The sequence below is a fragment of the Rhamphochromis longiceps genome, linkage group LG6, assembly GCF_057381845.1.
Source record: "Rhamphochromis longiceps isolate RC_006_pf linkage group LG6, R_longiceps_female_GT1.1, whole genome shotgun sequence".
Classification (NCBI taxonomy): domain Eukaryota; kingdom Metazoa; phylum Chordata; class Actinopteri; order Cichliformes; family Cichlidae; genus Rhamphochromis; species Rhamphochromis longiceps.
Window position 1 is genome coordinate 8,090,363 of NC_140562.1, and position 19,846 is coordinate 8,110,208.

The window sequence follows — 19,846 nt, forward strand, 5'->3', positions numbered from 1 at the left end:
TCCCCCCAGTCTGCATTCCAAATATTCTTGGGCAAGATATTAACCCGAAGTTGCTCTCCGATGCGAGTATGAATGTGTGTGAATGGTAGTTAGTGAGCAGTAGAAGACAGTGCTTGTGTGAATGGGTGAATGCGGCATGTTGTATAGAGCGCTTGAGTACTCAGAGTAGAAAAGCACTAAATAATAATCAGTCCATTTACATTATTTAAAAATCATTTGGACAATGTGGTCCCTGTCTCTTAACTTCATTTTTTTTCTCCAAAGAAATCAAAGAAAATGCACATGAAATGAAAATGAATGACTAAGTAAATGATCAGCTTGGTTGATCATTGCCGCTATAGTCACGTTGTCCTCTGCACTCTCAATGTTCTGGGTTGAGCAAATTTTACTGAAATGGCAAATCAAAAAGGCTTGCAATGACACTTGTCACTCGCTGCATTATGAAGATGAATGGAAGCTGATGCTGCTGTGCTTCAGTGTTTAAAAAGTTTAATACTTTACCTTAATCTAGTGGGGTTTCTTTTGACTATTTGGTGCTTTCTTCATAGCACCAAGCTTTAAAAAGATCTTTTCTAAGATGATTAAAAATATGTTTAAAAAATATTTCTCTCTTTATCTTCTCTTTTTGAATCAAATCCAAATTAAGCTCTAATTTTCAACCTCTGTTATGCACAATGTCTAATGGACTCTTGGCTTCATGGCTTCTTATGATTATCTTGCACATCTTTCATGCTGTTTTATATCTCTGATTATCACTCTCATATTTCTGCCTGATCATCTGTATTTTTTTGTTAACCAGGGAGATGATGGAGGACAACTTGGTGAACGCTATGGAAACTATTGACAATGACCTGGGAGGCAGCCAGTCAGCAAAACCAGACTTACCGTCCCTGATGTTTAAAATTGCTTCAAAAAGTAAGTTGACAAGTGGAGACAGAAGGTGATTTTTAAAAGATAAAAAAAAGGAACACTTTTGGCTAACTTTTAATTTGAACATTTGCTCAATAGATTGTCACTAATTTTACATCAGGCATTCTTGTTCTCTTCAGGAAGAAATGTAAAAATGGGCAAAGTATTTGAGGACAGACAATAATAAAAACTTGCTCTTGTTTGTTAGAGACAATATTTATGTAAGTGTGTGTGTTTTGTGTCAGGATATCGAACAGTGGACGCCTTGTTACAGCGGATATTTGAGGCTGATCTGGACCCTGAAGATTTTGCTGAGAATGACGATCCTGAAGCTACGGGCAACGAGAATTTTGCAAATCCCTTATTCAGCCATGCATAGGCATTTGTAAACATGTATGAATGGATACAAACTGTAGTCATTTTACACTTTCAGAAATGTTGAAATCTGATGTTTATCCAGTGCAGTGTGTCAACAATATGATTGGGTGCTAATCAGTCTTATCTAGTGTTAAATGTTCATATTTCTGTCCTGTATCTTTGTGTAAAAATGCAAGAAAACCAGAATTTTCACATAAAGAATTCTTGCACAGAAGCCTGATTTGTTCAAAAATGCTTTTAGACCTTTGTTTTTTGTTTTGTTATATATTCTATATATATATATATTTTTTTTTTTTACATATTTTCAGTTTAAAAAAATGTCACTAGGCTTACAATACAAGCATAATGCGAAGTATGTGTGACGAATCACACTTTTCTGTTTGCCAAATTGATATACAGGTCTGGGTTTTCAATTGCCAGGAGACTGCTACTTGTCTGACTACATTTGTACCAAGTGTAAAGAAGGAGGGGAGATAATTTATTTGTTTTTGTTTTTGTTTTTTTTTGGAGGGGGTGGGGGGATCCCATAGTTTCAGTGAAAGGAGCTCTTAATATTTCAGCATACCAAAACATTTTCCAAAAATTTCCTGCTTGCAACTTTGTGGGTGGGAATAGGGGGATGGTTCCTTCCTGTTTCAACATGATTGTGCACCAGTGCACAGGACTAGGTCCATGGAGACATGGCTGAGTGAAGCTGGTGTGGAAGAACTTGACTGAACCGCACAGCTTTCTGACCTCAACCAAAAGAACACCTTTGCCATGTTTACACTGGAGACTGTGAGCCAGGCCTTCTCGTCCAGCATCAGTGTCTGACCTCACAAAGGTGCTTTTGGAAGACTGGCCAAAAATTTCCATAAACACACTCCCAAACCTTATGGGAAGCCTTCCCCTAAGCTGCAAAGGATTGGAAGACATCATATTAAACCCTGTGGATAAAGAGTACGATGTCACTCAATGATTATATGTGTGTGAAAACAGACAACAGATGGCAATATGTAAAATTGGCAAATAAGGCCTCTGTTAATCCCTGGAATATGCTGGAAAATATGTTGATGCCCCTTGAAAAGTAGAAAGAATGACTTCATCATTCTTTCTTACTGTAATATGTTCTTATGTGTATATGTACTCTGACCTACCCAGATAAACATTTCATGAACAGTCACACATACGATAATTAACATCTGCATTAAAAAAAAAGATTGGATTGTTTTGGAGTGTGTGTGTGTGAGAGAGAGAGAGAGAGTGAGTATGGATAGATAGATATAGACAGATATATATCCTGTTCATCATCCCCCTGCAAATGTAAAGTTACTGTATGTGTTGTTCTCTATTTGCGTTAACAAATTTGTAACCACCACAGAATACACACATTCACAACTAAGTGCGTAATGAGGTATTTGAAAAAGTGCTCTGCCTGCAAGGCTAATTAATAAGAACCATAGTTAGTGTCAACCAGAACTATTTTCTTTTGCTGCCTAATGTATAATTCCTTATTGCTGCAAAGAAAAAGGAAAGAGTCTATTTCCAAAGTAGGAGATGACCATTAGCGATATGGTTAGCCTGCCAAACCTAACGTGTTAAGTTGTTGTGATGTCTTGCAATGGATGACAGGTTGGTGATTGTTTCATCTGTCCTCAAGCCCAACATTCACATCAAAACAAATCAGGGAGTCATAGTTTATTTATTAGCTAGAAATATGTTCACTTTGTAGCTCAGTCCTGTGAAAAAGAGTTTTTGCTGTGCTTTATGCAGTTCTGTGAAAAAATAAGTACAACCTTACTGCTTCCATAAGAATTAAGAGGGTTAGGTGCCAGCCACGTCCTGTAAATGCACTTAATTTAATGATCATTAGTAAATGTGAGCACCTCCTATAAAAGTTTGGTGGTCTTTAGTTTGCTGGTCTGGAGCAGGCGCGTGGCTGTCCCAGTAAATTCACCCCAAAGTCAGACTGTACGATGCTCAAAAAACAGACCGTACATCTCAGATTCTATAGGCCTTAGTTAGCATGTTAAATGTTAAAGGTCATCGGAGTTCAAGGTTGCCAACAGAAAGCCCCTTCTCTCTAAAAAGAGTATGCAGTCAATGAGTCAGCCATAAACTCTTGATGATTCTAGGTGCATCTAACCACTTAAGCTGGACTGAAATTGGGTGATGCAACAGGACAATGATCCCAAGCACACCAACAAATCGACAATTAAATGGAAAGAAAAAAAGAATCGAGGTGTTACAATGTCCCAGTCAGAGAGCTTAACCCAAATTCTATGGCTTGAACTACACATAAACAAATGTCCACAAGGTTACAATTTACATACACTAAAATTGATTGACAAACGTTGCAGTTTTGGATGAAGAATTGGTTGTTACATTTAAAGTGCTTCTAATATTTTGTCTTTAGGAATGGGAGCTTATTGGCCACTTCTATTCAAATAAAGATTATTAAGAAAAAATTTGAATCCCTAAAAAACTCCGCGACAGCAGGGGGCGGTGTGAGTGGCACTGCAGCTTAGACATGGCGACGCCAAGGGGGTGTGCGTGTATGTGGTGCTGATGCTGAGAGATGGAGGAGAGGGAACGGATTTATCTCAGCCCTCTGGTGTCCGGACGGAAAACAATACTCAGGTAAGAAGAAACGGATTGACATAAGCATCAAATGACATAAGGCATACCAAATTTTCAGATGAACTGTGTGATCAGGCTGTGTGTGTGTGTGTGTGTGTGTGTGTGTGTGTGTGTGTGTGTGCGTCTATGACAGTGTTAGTGGGAGAGTGTGAGGCCACAGGCAGGATGTCGGGTCAGTGAATCGTAATCGTTCGTTACTGTGTGTGTTCCTACACACACACAGCTTTATGTGTGTGTGTGTGTGTGTTTATATATATATATATATATATATACAGATATGTAAAAGCAGAAGGGTGGGATTAAACAGCGCTCATTCAACTGCCACTGTTTGATAATACATAAAAGACTGACTGTAAAAATAACAGCCTGTATGGTCACAGCGTTAGGTTGATTTTCAAAATAAATGTAACATTATACAACAAGACATTGACTGAAATGTATATTCTCCGGGTACTAATTATACTCACACACAAACAAACTATAAACCCGGTATGAGTGTAGAGCTGCAACTAATGATTATATTCATTTTTTTCTTTATTCTTTTTTCTGTTTTTTTCCTGTAATGACAAAAATGAAAACAGTTCACTTCCCAAAGCCCACAGTAGTCGCTTTGTTTGAAATGGTTATCATCCATTTGCACTGTAAAATTTGAGAATTATGTGTCAAAGGGGTTACAGACATTTCTCTCCATAGTTTTGCGGCATTTGGCTGAATCTAAGAATGGAAAATAGCCCTGTACACTTTATAATCCATCTTCCTTAATTTTTTCTGTTTCTGAGCTTTGTCACTTTAGCCCTGCAGACATTTTGCTATTTCTCTGAAAGGTGTATTTTGGCTTTTCAGCCTACTGATTGCTGCCTTCACTTGCACTGACATTTCTCTTAACCTCCTGCTGAGGGTTCCAGTGAACAGCCACCAAAATGCAAGATCAGCACTTTTAATCAACTCCAACTCCAATGTGAGGAGAACTCTGATCACTCTATAATTACTCCTTTATTTATCCAGTTAAAAATCTCATTGAGATTAACATCTCATTTCCAAGAGACACCTGGCAATAATAAAGCCAGAGAGTGTCAAATAGTGCTTTATTATTGTTGTATATACACTGTATATGCAGAATATTGCCAAAGATATTTGCCCATCCGCTTTCAAACATATATTACCAAGAGTGCCATCATCCCATTCTTAATCGATAAGGGTATGATGGTCAGACACTGATGTTGGACAAGAAGGTCCGGCTTGCAGTTTCCACTCTGTTCTGTCTACATATATATATGTGCCTGTGTGTGTGTGTGTGTGTGTGTGTGTGTGTGTGTGTGTGTGTGTGTGTGTGTGTGTGTGTGTGTGTAGGGGTGACTTCTGTGGTTGCATAAAGACATGATGAGAAAATGGCTCTTGGCTCACAGTTTACAATGAGCTCAGTAAATATTTCCCTGGTGAGTTTATGGTCCCTATCTATTATTGGAAGCCTTGCTAAACAGAACATTAAGTTTTTTTAAATTATGGAGAAAAGAGAGAGAGCTAAGTTTACTCAGAGCTGGAGAAAGATATTGGATCTATATATGATGTGTTTTGATAAATTATGTATTTTTCACTTTGTGAAGCATCCTGCAGAACAAACTACGGTATACTAACTCTGTGTTATTCAAATGTTGCATGAAAGTTCTGGGTAGTTTTGTTGCGGATGAACAGGTCAGTTTGTGTTAATGGGATGAATTCACAGTAAAGCTCGGTGTTGGACTGATGCACAGTGGCTGTGGTGCTCATGATCAGAGTTGGGTTGCATCAAGTGAAATAGAGATTCATTTAAAGCTGATAATCCTTAGATTAATTTACTAATTTCAATCGTTATACTGTGTCTAGTATAAAGACAATGTACAATATACTGTTAGTGAGAGAAACAGAAGTAAGCCGAGTTAGCTGTGAAGCATCTGCTTACATCTTGTTGAATCCAGCTGTGTAAATCCACAAAGAGCAACTGGTCTGCTGATCACAGCATGTACACTAAGAAAATCTACTAAAGCTTATTTCTGTCTAGCCCTGGAGGCCTAATGTACTAATATCATAGTTGTATTATATTAATGTAGCAGAAGGTCCAATTACATATGCAAAAAAATAGGTGGTAGAATTGTCCTTCAAGGAGATACTTTTTGCTTTCTTACTTTGAGTACACTTCAGAGCCTGTACTTTTTCACTTTTACTTGAGTAAAGACAGTGATTCAGCACTTAAACTTATTGGAGTATTTTTTTTAACACAGATCTCTGTACTTTGACTTAGGTGCAGAGTTTGTGTACTTTTGTCACCTATCACACCTGCTCATAAAATCCATCACTGGAACTGGAAAACACAAATATCTTGAATATTTTAACAGAACCCATCTGTAAAGGTTTAGCATCTGTTTTTGGTATATTGGTAACCATTATGGTGAATAAAAGTGCATCACACACCGATGCACTGATGTAAATTGCTATCAAATGAACTGCCGTTTTGTTCATTAACGCGAGGAAAGCGTTGACGAGGAGGAGCTTTATTTTGAAAGTAGTGGCCGGATGTTGTGTTTGGTGGGGATGATTTGACGCTGGGGAAGGCAGCGCTGCAGTGCGGACAAACAGCCTGGAGCCGGAGAACCTGACACCTGCAGACCGTCCCTGTCAGCCGAGCCGGGTTGTCCTGAGGCGGGTTTCGGGATCTGGTTTTGTCCTGAGTTGGAGTTTAGGATCACATCCAGGAGTAGGCAGAGAGGACCAGTCCGCATCATCCTCCTCCTCCTCCTCCTCAGCTGATGCAGCGGAGAATCGGAGGAGGATCCGGACGTCAGCGTGGATTTTATTGAGCGTTCCCGGGGCTCTGAGCGAAAATAAAGGCTGCTATTGTGTGTATGTGTGGGTTTTTTTTGTTTTTTGTTTTTTCATTTTAATTAATTAATGTATTAATTAATTTATTTATTTATTCTTTGGACTCTGCCTTGGATGGGACTAACGGTCTGAGGATGGACCGTGTCTGGTTTGATATGAGGCACCTTTGTAGAAGAAATAAATGGTAATTTAATCCTGCGGAACCCTGAGGCCCAAATTCTGGCCCCACGTAAGAGGAACGGTGGGTTTTCTGGATCAGGACGTTTTGTGCCGAAATAAAATCCCAGATGAAGATTCCCAAAAGGCGGAAAAGGAGCGGACGGTGCGCCAGGTAGGCCTGATCCGAACTAGCTCTCTCGGCCCATACAGAAATCATTCAGTGGGTGTGAGTGTTTCGCAGAGATACGCTATAACGAAAGTGGCATGATGGTAATTAGACCAGGACCGACGGGGGCTCTACAACTGTAATTATATTTATATTTAATTCAGAACTTGTCCAGGCCACATTGATTGATCAGCAGGATGTGATGGTGCGCATGCGCACGGAGCATCCATGACTGTGCACTGCAGAGAAGAGATATATACAGAGGGGGGGGAAACGGGGTGGTAGTGGGGGGTTAGACCTAAGCGGAAGCTCCATTCAGTGTTTAAGTCATTTAGTCCAGGATTATTTTCCATAGCATAAAGAATATATATCTAGTGGTTGTTCTGTGAAGACCAAATATATATGAAAAACAAAAATAAATATAAAGACTAATATAAAGACAATTTACAGTATGCTGTTAGCGACAGGAACGGAAGTCAGCCGAGATAGCTGTGCAGCATCTGCTTACATCTTGTATAAATCCACAAAGAGCAACTCGTCTGCTGATCACAGCATGTACACTAAGAAAATCTACTGGAGCTTGCATTAGAAATTATTGTGAGTTGTTGGTTATATTATTATATTTGTCTAGGTGTGGAGGCAAAGTCACTGTGCACTGCAGAGAAGAGATACACAGAGGGGAAAAGCACATGCTCGTAGTGGATGTTCTGTGAAGACCAAATATATATGAAAAGCAAAAAAGGCAGTTCTTGAGAAAAGAAACAGACCTGCACTCTTTGCATGTTTTATTAGACCAGGCTTGGCGAGAGCTGCCATCCCTCTCTATCACTGTCAGAGCTTTCCTTGCTAATGTAGTGTAATAAAACATAAATTTCTTGTTTGTCTTAAACAGGTAATGCTGCCACCGCCTTTGGTAAATCTGTTTGGTCTTCAGAGGTCAAGAAACAAACAAATACTTTCAAAGCAAAATCTTTATTTGAAACGTAATTCATTAAAATGACCATCTTTATTAGTCTTTATTCCACAATTTGCAGGTCTTTACCTCTCAGGACTCATACATAACACAACAAGCACTCAAACTCAAAGAGCCAATGTCAGCTTGCCTTGATAGCTGCTCTCCCATCGACTGATCAGCGGTTTATCCACAGTGAGCATGTGCAAATCACCAAAAGAAGCTGCTGGTCTCTCAGCTTGCTCAGCTGGAGACAGACATGCCTGTAAAATGAAGACGGCTAAAGTTTACTATGAGTTTGAAACAGTCAGAGCTTTCAATGACAGTAGCTGACTGTGGCCACAAGATGCAATGTAAAGGATGGATGCAAACCATACAAGGAGCTCCATGACAGATGAAAGGAGAGAAACTGCTTTGACAAAACAAGCTTCTCCTAGTGATATGCACAAGTGTCTTTAAAAGAAAAAGAAGAAAATATATATATATATAGTCGCAAAAGTATGACGTCACAACAAGGTGATTGGTCACTTGCAATGTTGAACCTGGAACAACATTTATTATGATGGTGTGGGAACAACACCGACACGAGGATATCAGATCGTGCATCTGTAGTCAGTCTTTTCATATTATTCATTTCATGTTGTCATGTAACTCTGTTTAGACTTGGGACATGCTTCTGCAGCACCATCTGCTCATAGAAACACTAAAGGTCCTGTTTAATCTCATGAAACTGTACTGTGATTTAATGTCAACCTGAATACTTTAAGCTTAGTTTTAAAAATTCTGTATTGTCAGAAAACTCACAAAAGACACATCATCATCAATAGAATTCCTTGCAGGTGCAAAGAAAGTGTATGCTAATTGTTATACTGACTCTGTGAGGTGGACCTTTGGAGGTGCAGAAGTTCAAAATGCAGGAAACTGTAGCAGCTTATTAGCTATGTTCCACCATCATTTCCATTCTGAACTAATAGAGTTGCTAAAAGTTGTGTGAACCTTTTTCCAAACAAATTGTTTAAAAAAAACAAAGGCAAAGGCTCGTGATTGCAACTGGCACAGCAAGAAGTACATTGTAACAGGAGTTTCTACCTTTTCTGTTGTCTATAGGGGCACATTGATAAATTACTCTGGGCTATACACTGTTTTCACTGTAGGAGTCTGAAAACAAAGTGCTTCCAAGTTTTTAGTCTATGAAGGGTTTAAAGTGCTGGAGTTGGAGAAAATTAAACAACCCACCACTGAGCAACATGACTGTTGTTATACATGGCTATACATTGTTGCAACCAGCAAGTGAACTTGGGACAAGATTGACACGGTAAATGAGTACAGTTTTTCGCATGTTAGATTATTTCGCTGCTTCAAGTTTTCAAGGTTAACATGGTGTATATAGGCCCTTTGTGCCCGACCCTCGTATTATGTCTGGTCAGAAGACTGCAGCACTCACTGCTTCTTCTCTCCTGGTTAACTGTACCCTCTGTTTTGGCTTGTAGGCTAACAAAGGAACAGGAAGGGTTTTGCCACACTCAGGATTTGTTGTAAATCTTAAGGTTTTCCAGGAGCTCAGAACTATGGTGAGCTCGGACCAATTTTATCCAACTCAGACTGGAATGATGCAAGCCCAGCTTCTGGCAGAGCACCCCTCCCTGTCCCACCCACTAGCAGATTAATAGAGCTGTAGGTGACGAAGGAAGAAAAAAAGATTGAGGTTTAATAAAAGGTCTGTCTCTCCAATCTGCTGCTGAGACGCTTGAAAACAGCACAGTTCTCTCTTTTACACTTATTTCATGCCGCAGTGCAGATTATTAGTGTTAATGTAAATAGTTAAATGCTACGGCGAAAAAGTAAGACATAAGACAATGTTGTATCTATGACATATGATGGTACTACATGGTACTATTTGATAACTGGCTGGTGATAGTAACCTATTCAGATCATTCAACAATATCTGACAAAATAATGGTATAGCTTCATATAATAAATATAGCATAATGTAATTTACATATTTAAGATAATTGTACCAAATCTAAAGTATACCATAAATACTATACTAATTTATGCTTTGTATCCACTGTGCATCACATAGTGCTTTTGATAGTATATTTCCAAAATGGATTTTGTTACACATTGTCTGTTCTCATAGTCTGTAGCAATATATTTGACTATGGCACTATAATAACACGTAATGCATAGTATCGCAATTCTGATTGGCCATTTACTCTGCACTGTGCTTACTGTCGTCCAAGACTATTCCAGTGTATCCGGGGAGACTGTGTGGTCCCACCCTCTGCAGTGATTGGCGGCTCAGCAGTTTGTTGAGGCCTGCAGCAGGTTTCCCTACCTCTCCAGTGTTACAGTGACTCCCAGCTGCCTGGTCTCTGTGCAGCTGCTGCTGTTAAACAGATCTGTATCACTGTAGGTGCAGAGAAGCCTCCTCCCCACCTTCCCAGTCTGTCCAGTTTTCTATCAGAGTTGGCCTGACTGAAAATGCAGTGGACACGCTCCCTTATTATCTGCAGTCCGCCTGAGCTCTGCATGCACTGATGAAAGCCCATGGCATTGCATGCAGAACAGCATGGTTTGGGGACTCACATGTATCACTCTGAACTTAAGATTTCTTCTATGGATCCACTGAAAGCTGATAACCATTCATGGCAGATATCCTGTATAAAAGCAGAGAAAAGCCAGAGTTCTGTTCAAGTTGAATGGCTGGAGAACACTAAGGTAATGGCTGACTACATGAATTAAGTTTTTGGCAGTGCCTATTAGACTGATGGTCAGTGAGCTGACAATATTTAACAGGGGAACCACATCCTCCAGTCACTACTGTTAATGAACTGTGTTGCCTAATTCAGACTTATCACCTCCTGAAGCAGTTCACTGCTTTGACAGTGCAACAATTCACTCAGCATCGATGAGTCCCTGCACTGTTTGTAGATCTGTCCCATTTGCAACGATCAAAGCATGGTTGAATCTTGCAACAATAACAGGTGATATTGTATCAAACAGACAAAAAGATCTGTAAGGATTTGTTTTTCCTGGAGTAGTTTTCTCAGGCAGCGCTCACTCCAAGGTTGTTTTGTGCCCAACAAGCTCCTTATGATCTTGCTAGTCTCATGAAACTGTTGCTAAGCTTAAACGCAAACACATCCGGCGCATTGTCAGATACCTCATTCCAATTGCGTGATTTATGGAGTTTTTGAGAGCAGTACTGCCAACCCTTATTTAATTTCCTAAGGTCAACTTGGATACTTTCTTTGAAAAAAAAAAGAGTTTTTTGACCCAAACAGTAAATCATGTTATTAGTAACTGCATTATAAATTATTCTGGCAGTCCTATATGTGTGTATGTGAGAGAGAATTAAACACAGAAGGTGAAATAGATAAGTTTTATAGATTCATTTTTATTACCTAAAAATGTCTATTACTCCAAATGTTAAAAGACCACTTAAAGTAATGCAGTTTGCACATATTTCTTAAAATTGAAGTGAAAAGTGTTCCCATGCCATACTCGTGGTTGTTAGTATTTTTTGTTGATTAAATCCATCTTGTTCTGATCTACAGTAAACATTGCAAGGTGTTGGCTGTTGGGCTGTTGCAGCATCTGACCTGCAGCTGCAGTCAGGATAAGAATAGAGCATTAGACTGCTTCCTCTGCAGACATGATATTTGCTCCAGTTACTGCAAATACCATCACGCCATATGTCCGTGTAGGTTCTTAGTCATCCAGGTCATGGTAGTCTTCAGAGCTTGAGAAAACAAGGCAACTGGACCGCTTTAGGTTTGCAAAGATGTTTCCCCTCTCTTCTGAGAGAACTAAAGAAGCTTCTTGGAGAGGTAAAACATCTTCTCAAACCTAAAAAGTCCAGTTGCCTTCTTTTCTCAGGGTCTCAAGATCACGCCATACCCAACCCCTCTTGCACCCCGCACCCCACTGACCTGTACCCTGATCCAGCTGAAGAATGGCTTCTAATGGCAACCAGCCACCTCTAATGCCTGTTGTTATACGAATAATATAATAATGTTGCCATGACTGTCAGCAGCAGAGAGCTCTGGTTAGACTGGGAAAATCCCGGTAACAACATTGTGTGTATAAAGTATTGACTGTCTTTTCTTACTTCCTTTTTCTCCTCTCATCCTCCCTGCTCACAGATAAATGGCTCTTTTAAGTTGGGAGCTGCTCGTGTTCTGTCTAGCTGGCAGATGCAGTGCCTAGTCCCTGGCCTCCAGGACAACGCCAACATGAACGGAACATCCGAGCAGGCCGACATCCTGCCTCCAAACTGCATGGTCAAGGATCGATGGAAAGTGGTGAGTCTGGAAAGCTCCCATTCCCCCAGTTCAGTTTCACGTTCTGCAGTAGTGCGTTTGAAAGATTTGGGTGTCTGATTTCCCCCATACAATTTTGTATTTATATTTTCTTAGCTGGTATGCATATTTGTTAACTGTTTGCTATCTATTCTGATTTCATCCAAACCTTCTTTCCCCCAAAATTTTAAATATAAATAAAACAGAATCCAATCCTATATTCAGCAGTACAAGGCAAATGTTAAACTATGCATGTAGCATTTTGCATTACATTTTATTTGATTAGTACTTGGGAGCTGAGGAGACCAGCAAGAATTAGAAGCAAAACATCACGTATCATTTAAATGTAAGCTTTTTCCATGTATGAACGATACATGATACACAGTAAACCATTTTTAAACAAATTGTATCCTTTGTTCTGATTTTATTTTCATACAAAAATGTCTGTATCAGGATCAGAATATGTTCTGTTGTTCTGGTTGTGATAAAAAAAAAATGAAATCCCAAAGAAAAACACAAATCCTTTATAGACGATATTAAAAAGATGAGATGACTGTCGAATCACTGATGCCTCATGTTCAGCTAAATAAATTGACATTTAAACTGGCAAAGAATTCAAACATTTAAACTCGAGGGTTTAGTGGAAAGACAAACTTTTTTTTAATTTTCTGTTTGAGCTTCCTTTGGATTCTGAAGTACAAGGTTGCTCGTGTCTCAGCCAGTCAGGTTGCAAAATGAAGGCTGTTTGCACTTTACTAATCAATCTACTGTCTCCACTGAGCTGCAAAGACCCAACACATCATGAACTAAAGATAAAAAAGAATGAAGAATGAAGAATGAAGTCTTTTTGGAGGTTACAGTATGTTACTTTAAGATAATTAAGAGCTCTTTGCCCTGCAACCTGTGTTCCAGCTAAAGAAGATTGGCGGGGGTGGGTTTGGGGAGATCTATGAAGCCTTGGACTTGCTTACGCGGGAAAATGTGGCCCTAAAAGTGGAGTCAGCCCAGCAGCCCAAACAGGTGCTAAAGATGGAGGTGGCAGTGCTGAAGAAGCTGCAAGGTAAGCGCTGCCAAACCATCTCCTACACTGATTGCTTTGGGCCAGTGGTCCACAGTGGAAGTGATTAGGTTTAATTATTAGGAAAACCATAACTGACTGCAAAGACGTTGTTTATACAAGCTTCCAGTTGTGGAATTGTTAGTGAGTAGAATTCAAGAATGTTTTTTAGGTCCAACTTTCAGAGTGTGATTGAGCCCCTTTGATCTTCATCACATAAGGTGTTTTTAGCAGCAGGGCGGTGACCTTTCAAGAGTCTTTGTCTTGTAACCCTCGTATGCTGCTACATTCCCTCTTCTGCTTCACACTTGGTTGTCTTGGACTTGTGTTTCACTTTGTTCCTCTGATTTTCTGTGAACTGTTACCAGTACATCTACAAGCTGGCACTGAAGTGGCAGGTGAAGTGGTGGGAATGGGAATTAGTCCCTCCAAGTCTGAGGCCATAGACTAAGCCAAGAAAGGGTGGGGTCCCCACTTCAGCTCAAGGACAAATTGCCTCCCCAGTTTAAGTTGTGTCGAGGGTGTCGCGAGACGATTTTCACATCACATCCTGTGTCATGAGACACAATCTCTGTGGCGTGTCGGACGGCTTTTTGATTTTTGTAACTTGTGCATTGTGTTGCAGTCGTCGCAGCTGGCTTGAAGACACAAGTGTATGATCATCCTGCCTATTTAATCAGAATCCTGCACCAAAGCTCAAAGAAATACTGACACACAGAGAGATAACGCAACAGTTTGAAAACCTGAGTTTGTGGAAACACTTGACTTCTGCTCCTCCTTATCAGCATGTATGACGTGATATTGTCTGAGTGGCGACAACTATTGTCTACTGAATACTTAAACATCCGTGTGATAATGGTGCGTTTTTAACAAAGCGATCACTGTGGAGGGTGTATTGGCACTTTTATAATCTCTGAAAAATAGGACAGCCCTTTATTGTGATTGCATATGTTCAACAAAATTTGGGTGTTCCACACTAACTGTGCAGATATTAAATATGAATAGTAAACAGCAGGTTTAAAAAAAACCATGAGAAACATACACAAATATATTTCTCACTGCTCACCGCCACACCTGCATTGCACAGATGCAACCATTTATACCCGCTATTAAGGTGCAGGAAGCCTCTGTTGTATTCTCCTAAACAATAGGTGTTGCCACTCAGACAATATCGTACGCACTGATGAGGAGAAGTCAAAACTAGAAGCCAAGACTTTGTCAAGTGTTATTTTGTAAAGTTCTCTCCACAAACTCAGGTTGTTCTGTTTTTAATTTATTTTTTCAGTGTTTATTTGATAGAAAGAGTAAAGAGTGACGGGAAAGTGGAGGGGGAGAGAGGGGGTAAGACATGCAGCAAAGGGCTGCGGGTCAGATTCGAACCTGGGGAGGCTACTCCCAGCCGCACGGCATGTAGGCACCTGCTCGTCGCAGTGAGTTAAACCAGCACCCACAAACTCAAGTTTTTAAACAGTTGGAATGTCCTCCCCTTAGTGTTAGTATGTCTCTGAGCTTCTGTGCAAGATTCTCAGTAAACACACGATTATACACCCATTGTGTCTATTGTGTCTAGCGACACAGGATTTGATGTGAAAATTACACCACTACACAAGCAATGTGGCGAGCATAAAAATGGCCTTACGTTGGTCTGCTGTGGTGATGAGGGAATTAAGCATAAAAGCGTAGCTGTTGATTTACTGATCAGTGTGCATTCCTACCCTCCACTGTGGTCGCAAGCTTTGGCTAGAGCTTTCTCCGAAGTGTGGCTGGCAAAGAGGATGAGAGGGGCTCAAAATAGAGGCACTATTCCTCCACATTGAAGGAAGCCAGTTAAGGTGGCTCGCATATCTGATATAGATGGGCACCTCCTGGGTCAGGAGCTTTAGGCACGGGAGAGTAAATCTCTCAACTGGCCCAAATAACGTGGAGGAAATGGCTATTGAAACATAAAATAGATACATCTCTGAAAGAATTTAATCCAATATGTAATTTTCAGGGTGCTAAATATATAAGTCTTTGTAAATCTGATTAGTTTAGTAGAACAATATTTGTTTCGTTGAAGTTGTGGTACATTAGGAAAGTGTTTATTAGCCTCCTCTCTCTTCTTTTTCCCTTCCAGGGAAAAACCATGTTTGTAAGTTTATTGGCTGTGGGAGAAACGACAAATTCAACTATGTCGTCATGCAGCTTCAGGTGAGTCACTGTCTGGATGCATGTCAACCACAGTCTTTTACTGGGAAGCATAACAGTGTAGAGGGACACATAACACACAGTAATAAGGTAGATTATTGCTTTAGCATTTAAAAAATTCTGCTTTGAGGAAGCACACCAGGAGGAAGTCTTCATGTTGCTGTCATGTTAAGATCTACCAAATGTATAGGTTTTACAGTCTTAAAAAAACCTTCAATTCAATTCAATTCAATTTTATTTATATAGCGCCAAATCACAACAAAAGTCGCCTCAAGGCGCTTCATAGATACAGAGAAAAACCCAACAATCATATGACCGCCTATGAGCAAGCACTTTGGCGACAGTGGGAAGGAAAAACTCCCTTTTAACAGGAAGAAACCTCCAGCAGAACCAGGCTCAGGGAGGGGCGGGGCCATCTGTTGCGACCGGTTGGGGTGAGAGAACCTGCTGGAGTGCAATTACATTAATATAACCCCTGCTTCAAGGATTCAGCATTTGGTATTATGACTTCCTGCAATGTAACCAGAAAAAATACATAAAATAATGAGGATAAGTGTAATTGACCTTTAATAAAGTCATAGCCAGAATGCAAACAGATGAATTTACTGGTGACCACCTTTTAATGTTGCCTTTGCTGATAACAGCACAGAACAGTCCCAATTTATTTGAACCTGGTGTATTTCTCATTACTGTTGCCACTGTGTCTCCTATGAGTCATATCCAGTTTTGCATTTTCCACGTTATTATTAGATTACTTTTTTGAAACCTGATCTTTACACATTTCAGCCTGACTAAAAGCAAGCAGAAATTAAGTCCCGCTGTCTTGTCACTGTCCCTCACCCAGGGTCGTAACCTGGCTGACCTGCGAAGGAGTCAACCCAGAGGAACCTTTACCATGAGTACCACCCTGAGACTTGGGAAGCAGATCCTGGAATCCATTGAAGCCATCCACTCAGTGGGCTTTCTGCACCGCGACATCAAACCGGTACAGGTTTCTTGAAAAATTCTGCAACCTTGTGTTTCTCCTGTAGACTGAGTTCCTGAGTTAAAAGTGATTTTAGGTAGAGATTATTTACTGATATTAACTTTTGATTTTTCTTGCCCGGATGTGTCAAAATGGTAATGAATGCTTTTCCCCTAAGCTATAGTTTTCTGCAGGCCAAATATAGGTCCAGTTTCTGTAATACCAGTAGAACAGTCCAAATGTCTGCAATTTGGTAACAATTTAATATAAGTAGCTGAAAGTTTCTCAATTTAAAACGTCTATCTGGTTTCAGGTGAACTTTGATACTTTAGATCTTTAGGTAATCTAAATATCAAAGCAAGCCAATAAAACCAGAACAGAAGGGGTGTTAATAGGATGTCGGATGAATAGATTTTTATGTAAATGAGCAGAGGTAGAACCAAAGTTAGAGGACCCATATACCCTTCACGTTTCTTGTGTGCAGATGCTTTTAGATTAAACTAGTTGAGTGATGCACTGTGTTTTATTTCTGCAGTCAAACTTTGCAATGGGACGGCTCCCCTCCACCTACAGGAAATGCTACATGCTGGACTTTGGTCTGGCAAGGCAGTACACCAATACCACAGGAGAGGTCCGCCCGGTAAGACACTTAGTCTGTGAAAGCGAACCGTACCAAAAGCTGAAGCACAGCACTGAAGCTCATCTATTACAGTGGAGATATTGTTGGAGAGAATATTTGTAACTCAAGGTTCATTTGCTAGTTTTTGCTAGTGTTTTTTCAAAGAACAGCAATTATTATAATAAAGTCACTAGAGGTTTGGAGAATGTATGGAGAATTATTCATGCATATTGGATGTTAGGGAAAAAAAATAATCAGAGGTAGGACATATATCCTTATTTTGACTCTGCGTATACTCCAAACCTAAACCTAAACAACATAGTAAAATAATTTCTCAAGTATCTTTTTTTTTTAGCGTTTTCTTACAACTTTGTTATTTAATTTCTTATTGTGGTCCTACACACAACACATATGTCATTTCTTTCTGTGTTAGGATTCAACTTTATTGTCATTACACAGGTATAAATACAGGGTAACAAAATACAGTATGCATCTAATCACAAGTGCAAGAGCAGTGAGTGCAATAGGAGCAGATTATATGCCGATAAGGGTAGTATAAAAGGTGGGAATAGTTATGAACAGATTATGTACAAATAAGTCAAGTACACAGATGCTTATGTTGCTATACAGAGAGCAAATGTACAGATGTAGTTATGTATACATATGTACAGATATGTACAGATGATCTGTATAGCATACAGACGGACAGATATACAGATGTATCAATGTGTGGTAAATATATGTACAGTAGTGGGAGTATGGTGCTATGAACAGACTATAATAGTGAACAGTGTACGCACTATAACAGAGACTATGCTATATCAGTGTCCTAAACTATAGCAGTAACCAATATGAGATAGTTTCCTTTAAAGCTGCAAAAAATACCAAAGTAAATAATAAAAAACTACACAGGTGCACAGACTCAGGCAGACAAATGGGTGTGTTTGCTGCACTGCAGTACATTCTCTCTCATTTCCTGTGAGTCTGTACAATATCGGATCAATGATTTGCAGTACTCAATAACAAATCTCAGGGATTCATGTGATAGTTTGCTGTAAACTGACAGAAGTGGTTGTTGGGCTTCTAAACAGCTTTTGTATCGATCAGGTCTCTTGGTATTTGTAGTTTCAGTGTGATCAGACACAGCTGCTGCTTTTAGGTTCTCTCTTGCTTTTTTGTCTCTCTACCACACTCAACACAGCTATTTTTAGATCAGCGAGTATATATAGTGCTTCCATTTGCTGTCAGCTTGCTCCTCGTCACTTTATCTCCTTACTTTCATTTTTTTCTCTTTTCCTCCTCTCCTCATCCTTTTATGGGCCCTTCTTCCTTACCTCTCCTCACCTATTCATCTTTTAACCAGCTCCCCTGTTCTTCTCCTGCAGTGTTGTGTTCCTTCTGTTGCAGCAGTCAATGAATATTTGATGCTGTAAAATGCGTCACTGGGTGAGAAACGTTAGCCCCCCCCCCACGCACTTTCTCTCTGTCACTTCCAGTCTCTCCACCCATCATCTTTTGTCTCCCAGTCTCTCTCTCTCATTCTACAGCTGAGTCAGCTTCAGTGCAGTGATCTGAGCTCGCTCTTTCTCACTTGATTCACCCCTCCCCCACTGTATCTTCCTGCCTTGCTTCCTTCTTTCCCCATTACCCCCCTCTCTTTAACCAGTCTCATTGACTACAACATGATGGTAATTTTGTAAATCATGGTACCCTATAATTTCCAGATTTGGGGGTTGGTGTACCTGTTAAGTTGCTACCATATGCTTGTAGTATCTCTTGGTTTCTAAGTCAGAGCTACCCCTCCTATCTGGTTTCATAACACCCAGAAGACAACAACAAAAAACACTTAGCTGAGACTTCACCTACTTACAAATGCAGTGTATGAAGTACACTCAGTAATTTCTCAAAAGTGTCATTATTGTTTGCAACAGCTCTTGTGTGTCCAACACTCATTGTGGGACTGTTAGCAGAAAGTTGTCATCACATCTTTTTTAGCCAGACCTACCATACATTAATTTTCAAAAATTTGACACTTGATCTGAAAGTGAACATATCCTGATGAAACACATGCTCAGCAGATACAAACAGCAGCCTGAATCTGTTCTTACAATTTGCACGTATCAGCACAAGCGTTATTTTTTCATCTTGACTGTTGAGGTTGCTACGTAGTGACAAAATTTTTCACTTGCGGTATTTGGAAACTAAAGTATGTTGAGTGAAGTCCTCTGTAGAATGAACCGGTTGTCCAGTGAGGCAACCTGTCCAGCTGCTTGTGGATCAGGTCACTCTTTACTGTGAAATTTTGTATGATGTTCGCTCTCTACTGATCACCTGCCATCAGTTTTTTTTATCAAAGATTTATGTTCTGATTTTTTTCTTGTTTTCTTCTTATCAGTTCAATGTGATTTATGTTCACCTTTTTTATGTTTCAGTGTTGTGTTTGTCTTTCTTACAGTTCCTTTGGATTTATGATTTTGACGTGCATGCCTCCTGTTTCTCCATCATCTCCATGGTTACCCAGGGATGTGAGTGGTTTCTATAGTGACAGATGGGTCACAGCCACATCGAAAGCTACGCACCAAAGTGAAAGCTGAATTAAAAAAGAAAAGGAGCAAACATGACATAATGTCTACTAAGAGTTTTCTAAAATCCACATATAAAAATAATCATGATCGT

General features: G+C 39.8%; 2 protein-coding genes across 4 annotated transcripts in view; both read left to right on the forward strand.

The window, feature by feature from the left end:
- The window catches only part of tpcn3 (two pore segment channel 3), a 31,535-nt gene extending 29,755 nt beyond the window's left edge, over positions 1 to 1,780 (forward strand). The window contains exons 18-19 of the mRNA XM_085409106.1: positions 800 to 915; positions 1,155 to 1,780. Of these exons, the coding sequence (XP_085265232.1) occupies positions 800 to 915; positions 1,155 to 1,288 (250 nt within the window). The 3' untranslated portion in view covers positions 1,289 to 1,780. The remainder of the gene's footprint in view (positions 1 to 799; positions 916 to 1,154) is intronic.
- A 2,029-nt stretch (positions 1,781 to 3,809) lies between these two features.
- The window catches only part of ttbk1a (tau tubulin kinase 1a), a 52,585-nt gene continuing 36,548 nt past the window's right edge, over positions 3,810 to 19,846 (forward strand). The window contains exons 1-7 of one of the 3 annotated variants that reach the window (XM_085409105.1): positions 3,810 to 3,906; positions 12,188 to 12,346; positions 13,256 to 13,403; positions 15,517 to 15,590; positions 16,432 to 16,572; positions 17,087 to 17,191; positions 19,603 to 19,695. In XM_085409105.1, coding sequence (XP_085265231.1) covers positions 3,835 to 3,906; positions 12,188 to 12,346; positions 13,256 to 13,403; positions 15,517 to 15,590; positions 16,432 to 16,572; positions 17,087 to 17,191; positions 19,603 to 19,695 — 792 coding nt within the window. In that variant the 5' untranslated portion in view covers positions 3,810 to 3,834. Of the gene's footprint in view, positions 3,907 to 6,495; positions 7,094 to 12,187; positions 12,347 to 13,255; positions 13,404 to 15,516; positions 15,591 to 16,431; positions 16,573 to 17,086; positions 17,192 to 19,602; positions 19,696 to 19,846 lie in introns of those variants that run through there. The other 2 variants (XM_085409103.1, XM_085409104.1) reach the window with 2 other exon arrangements.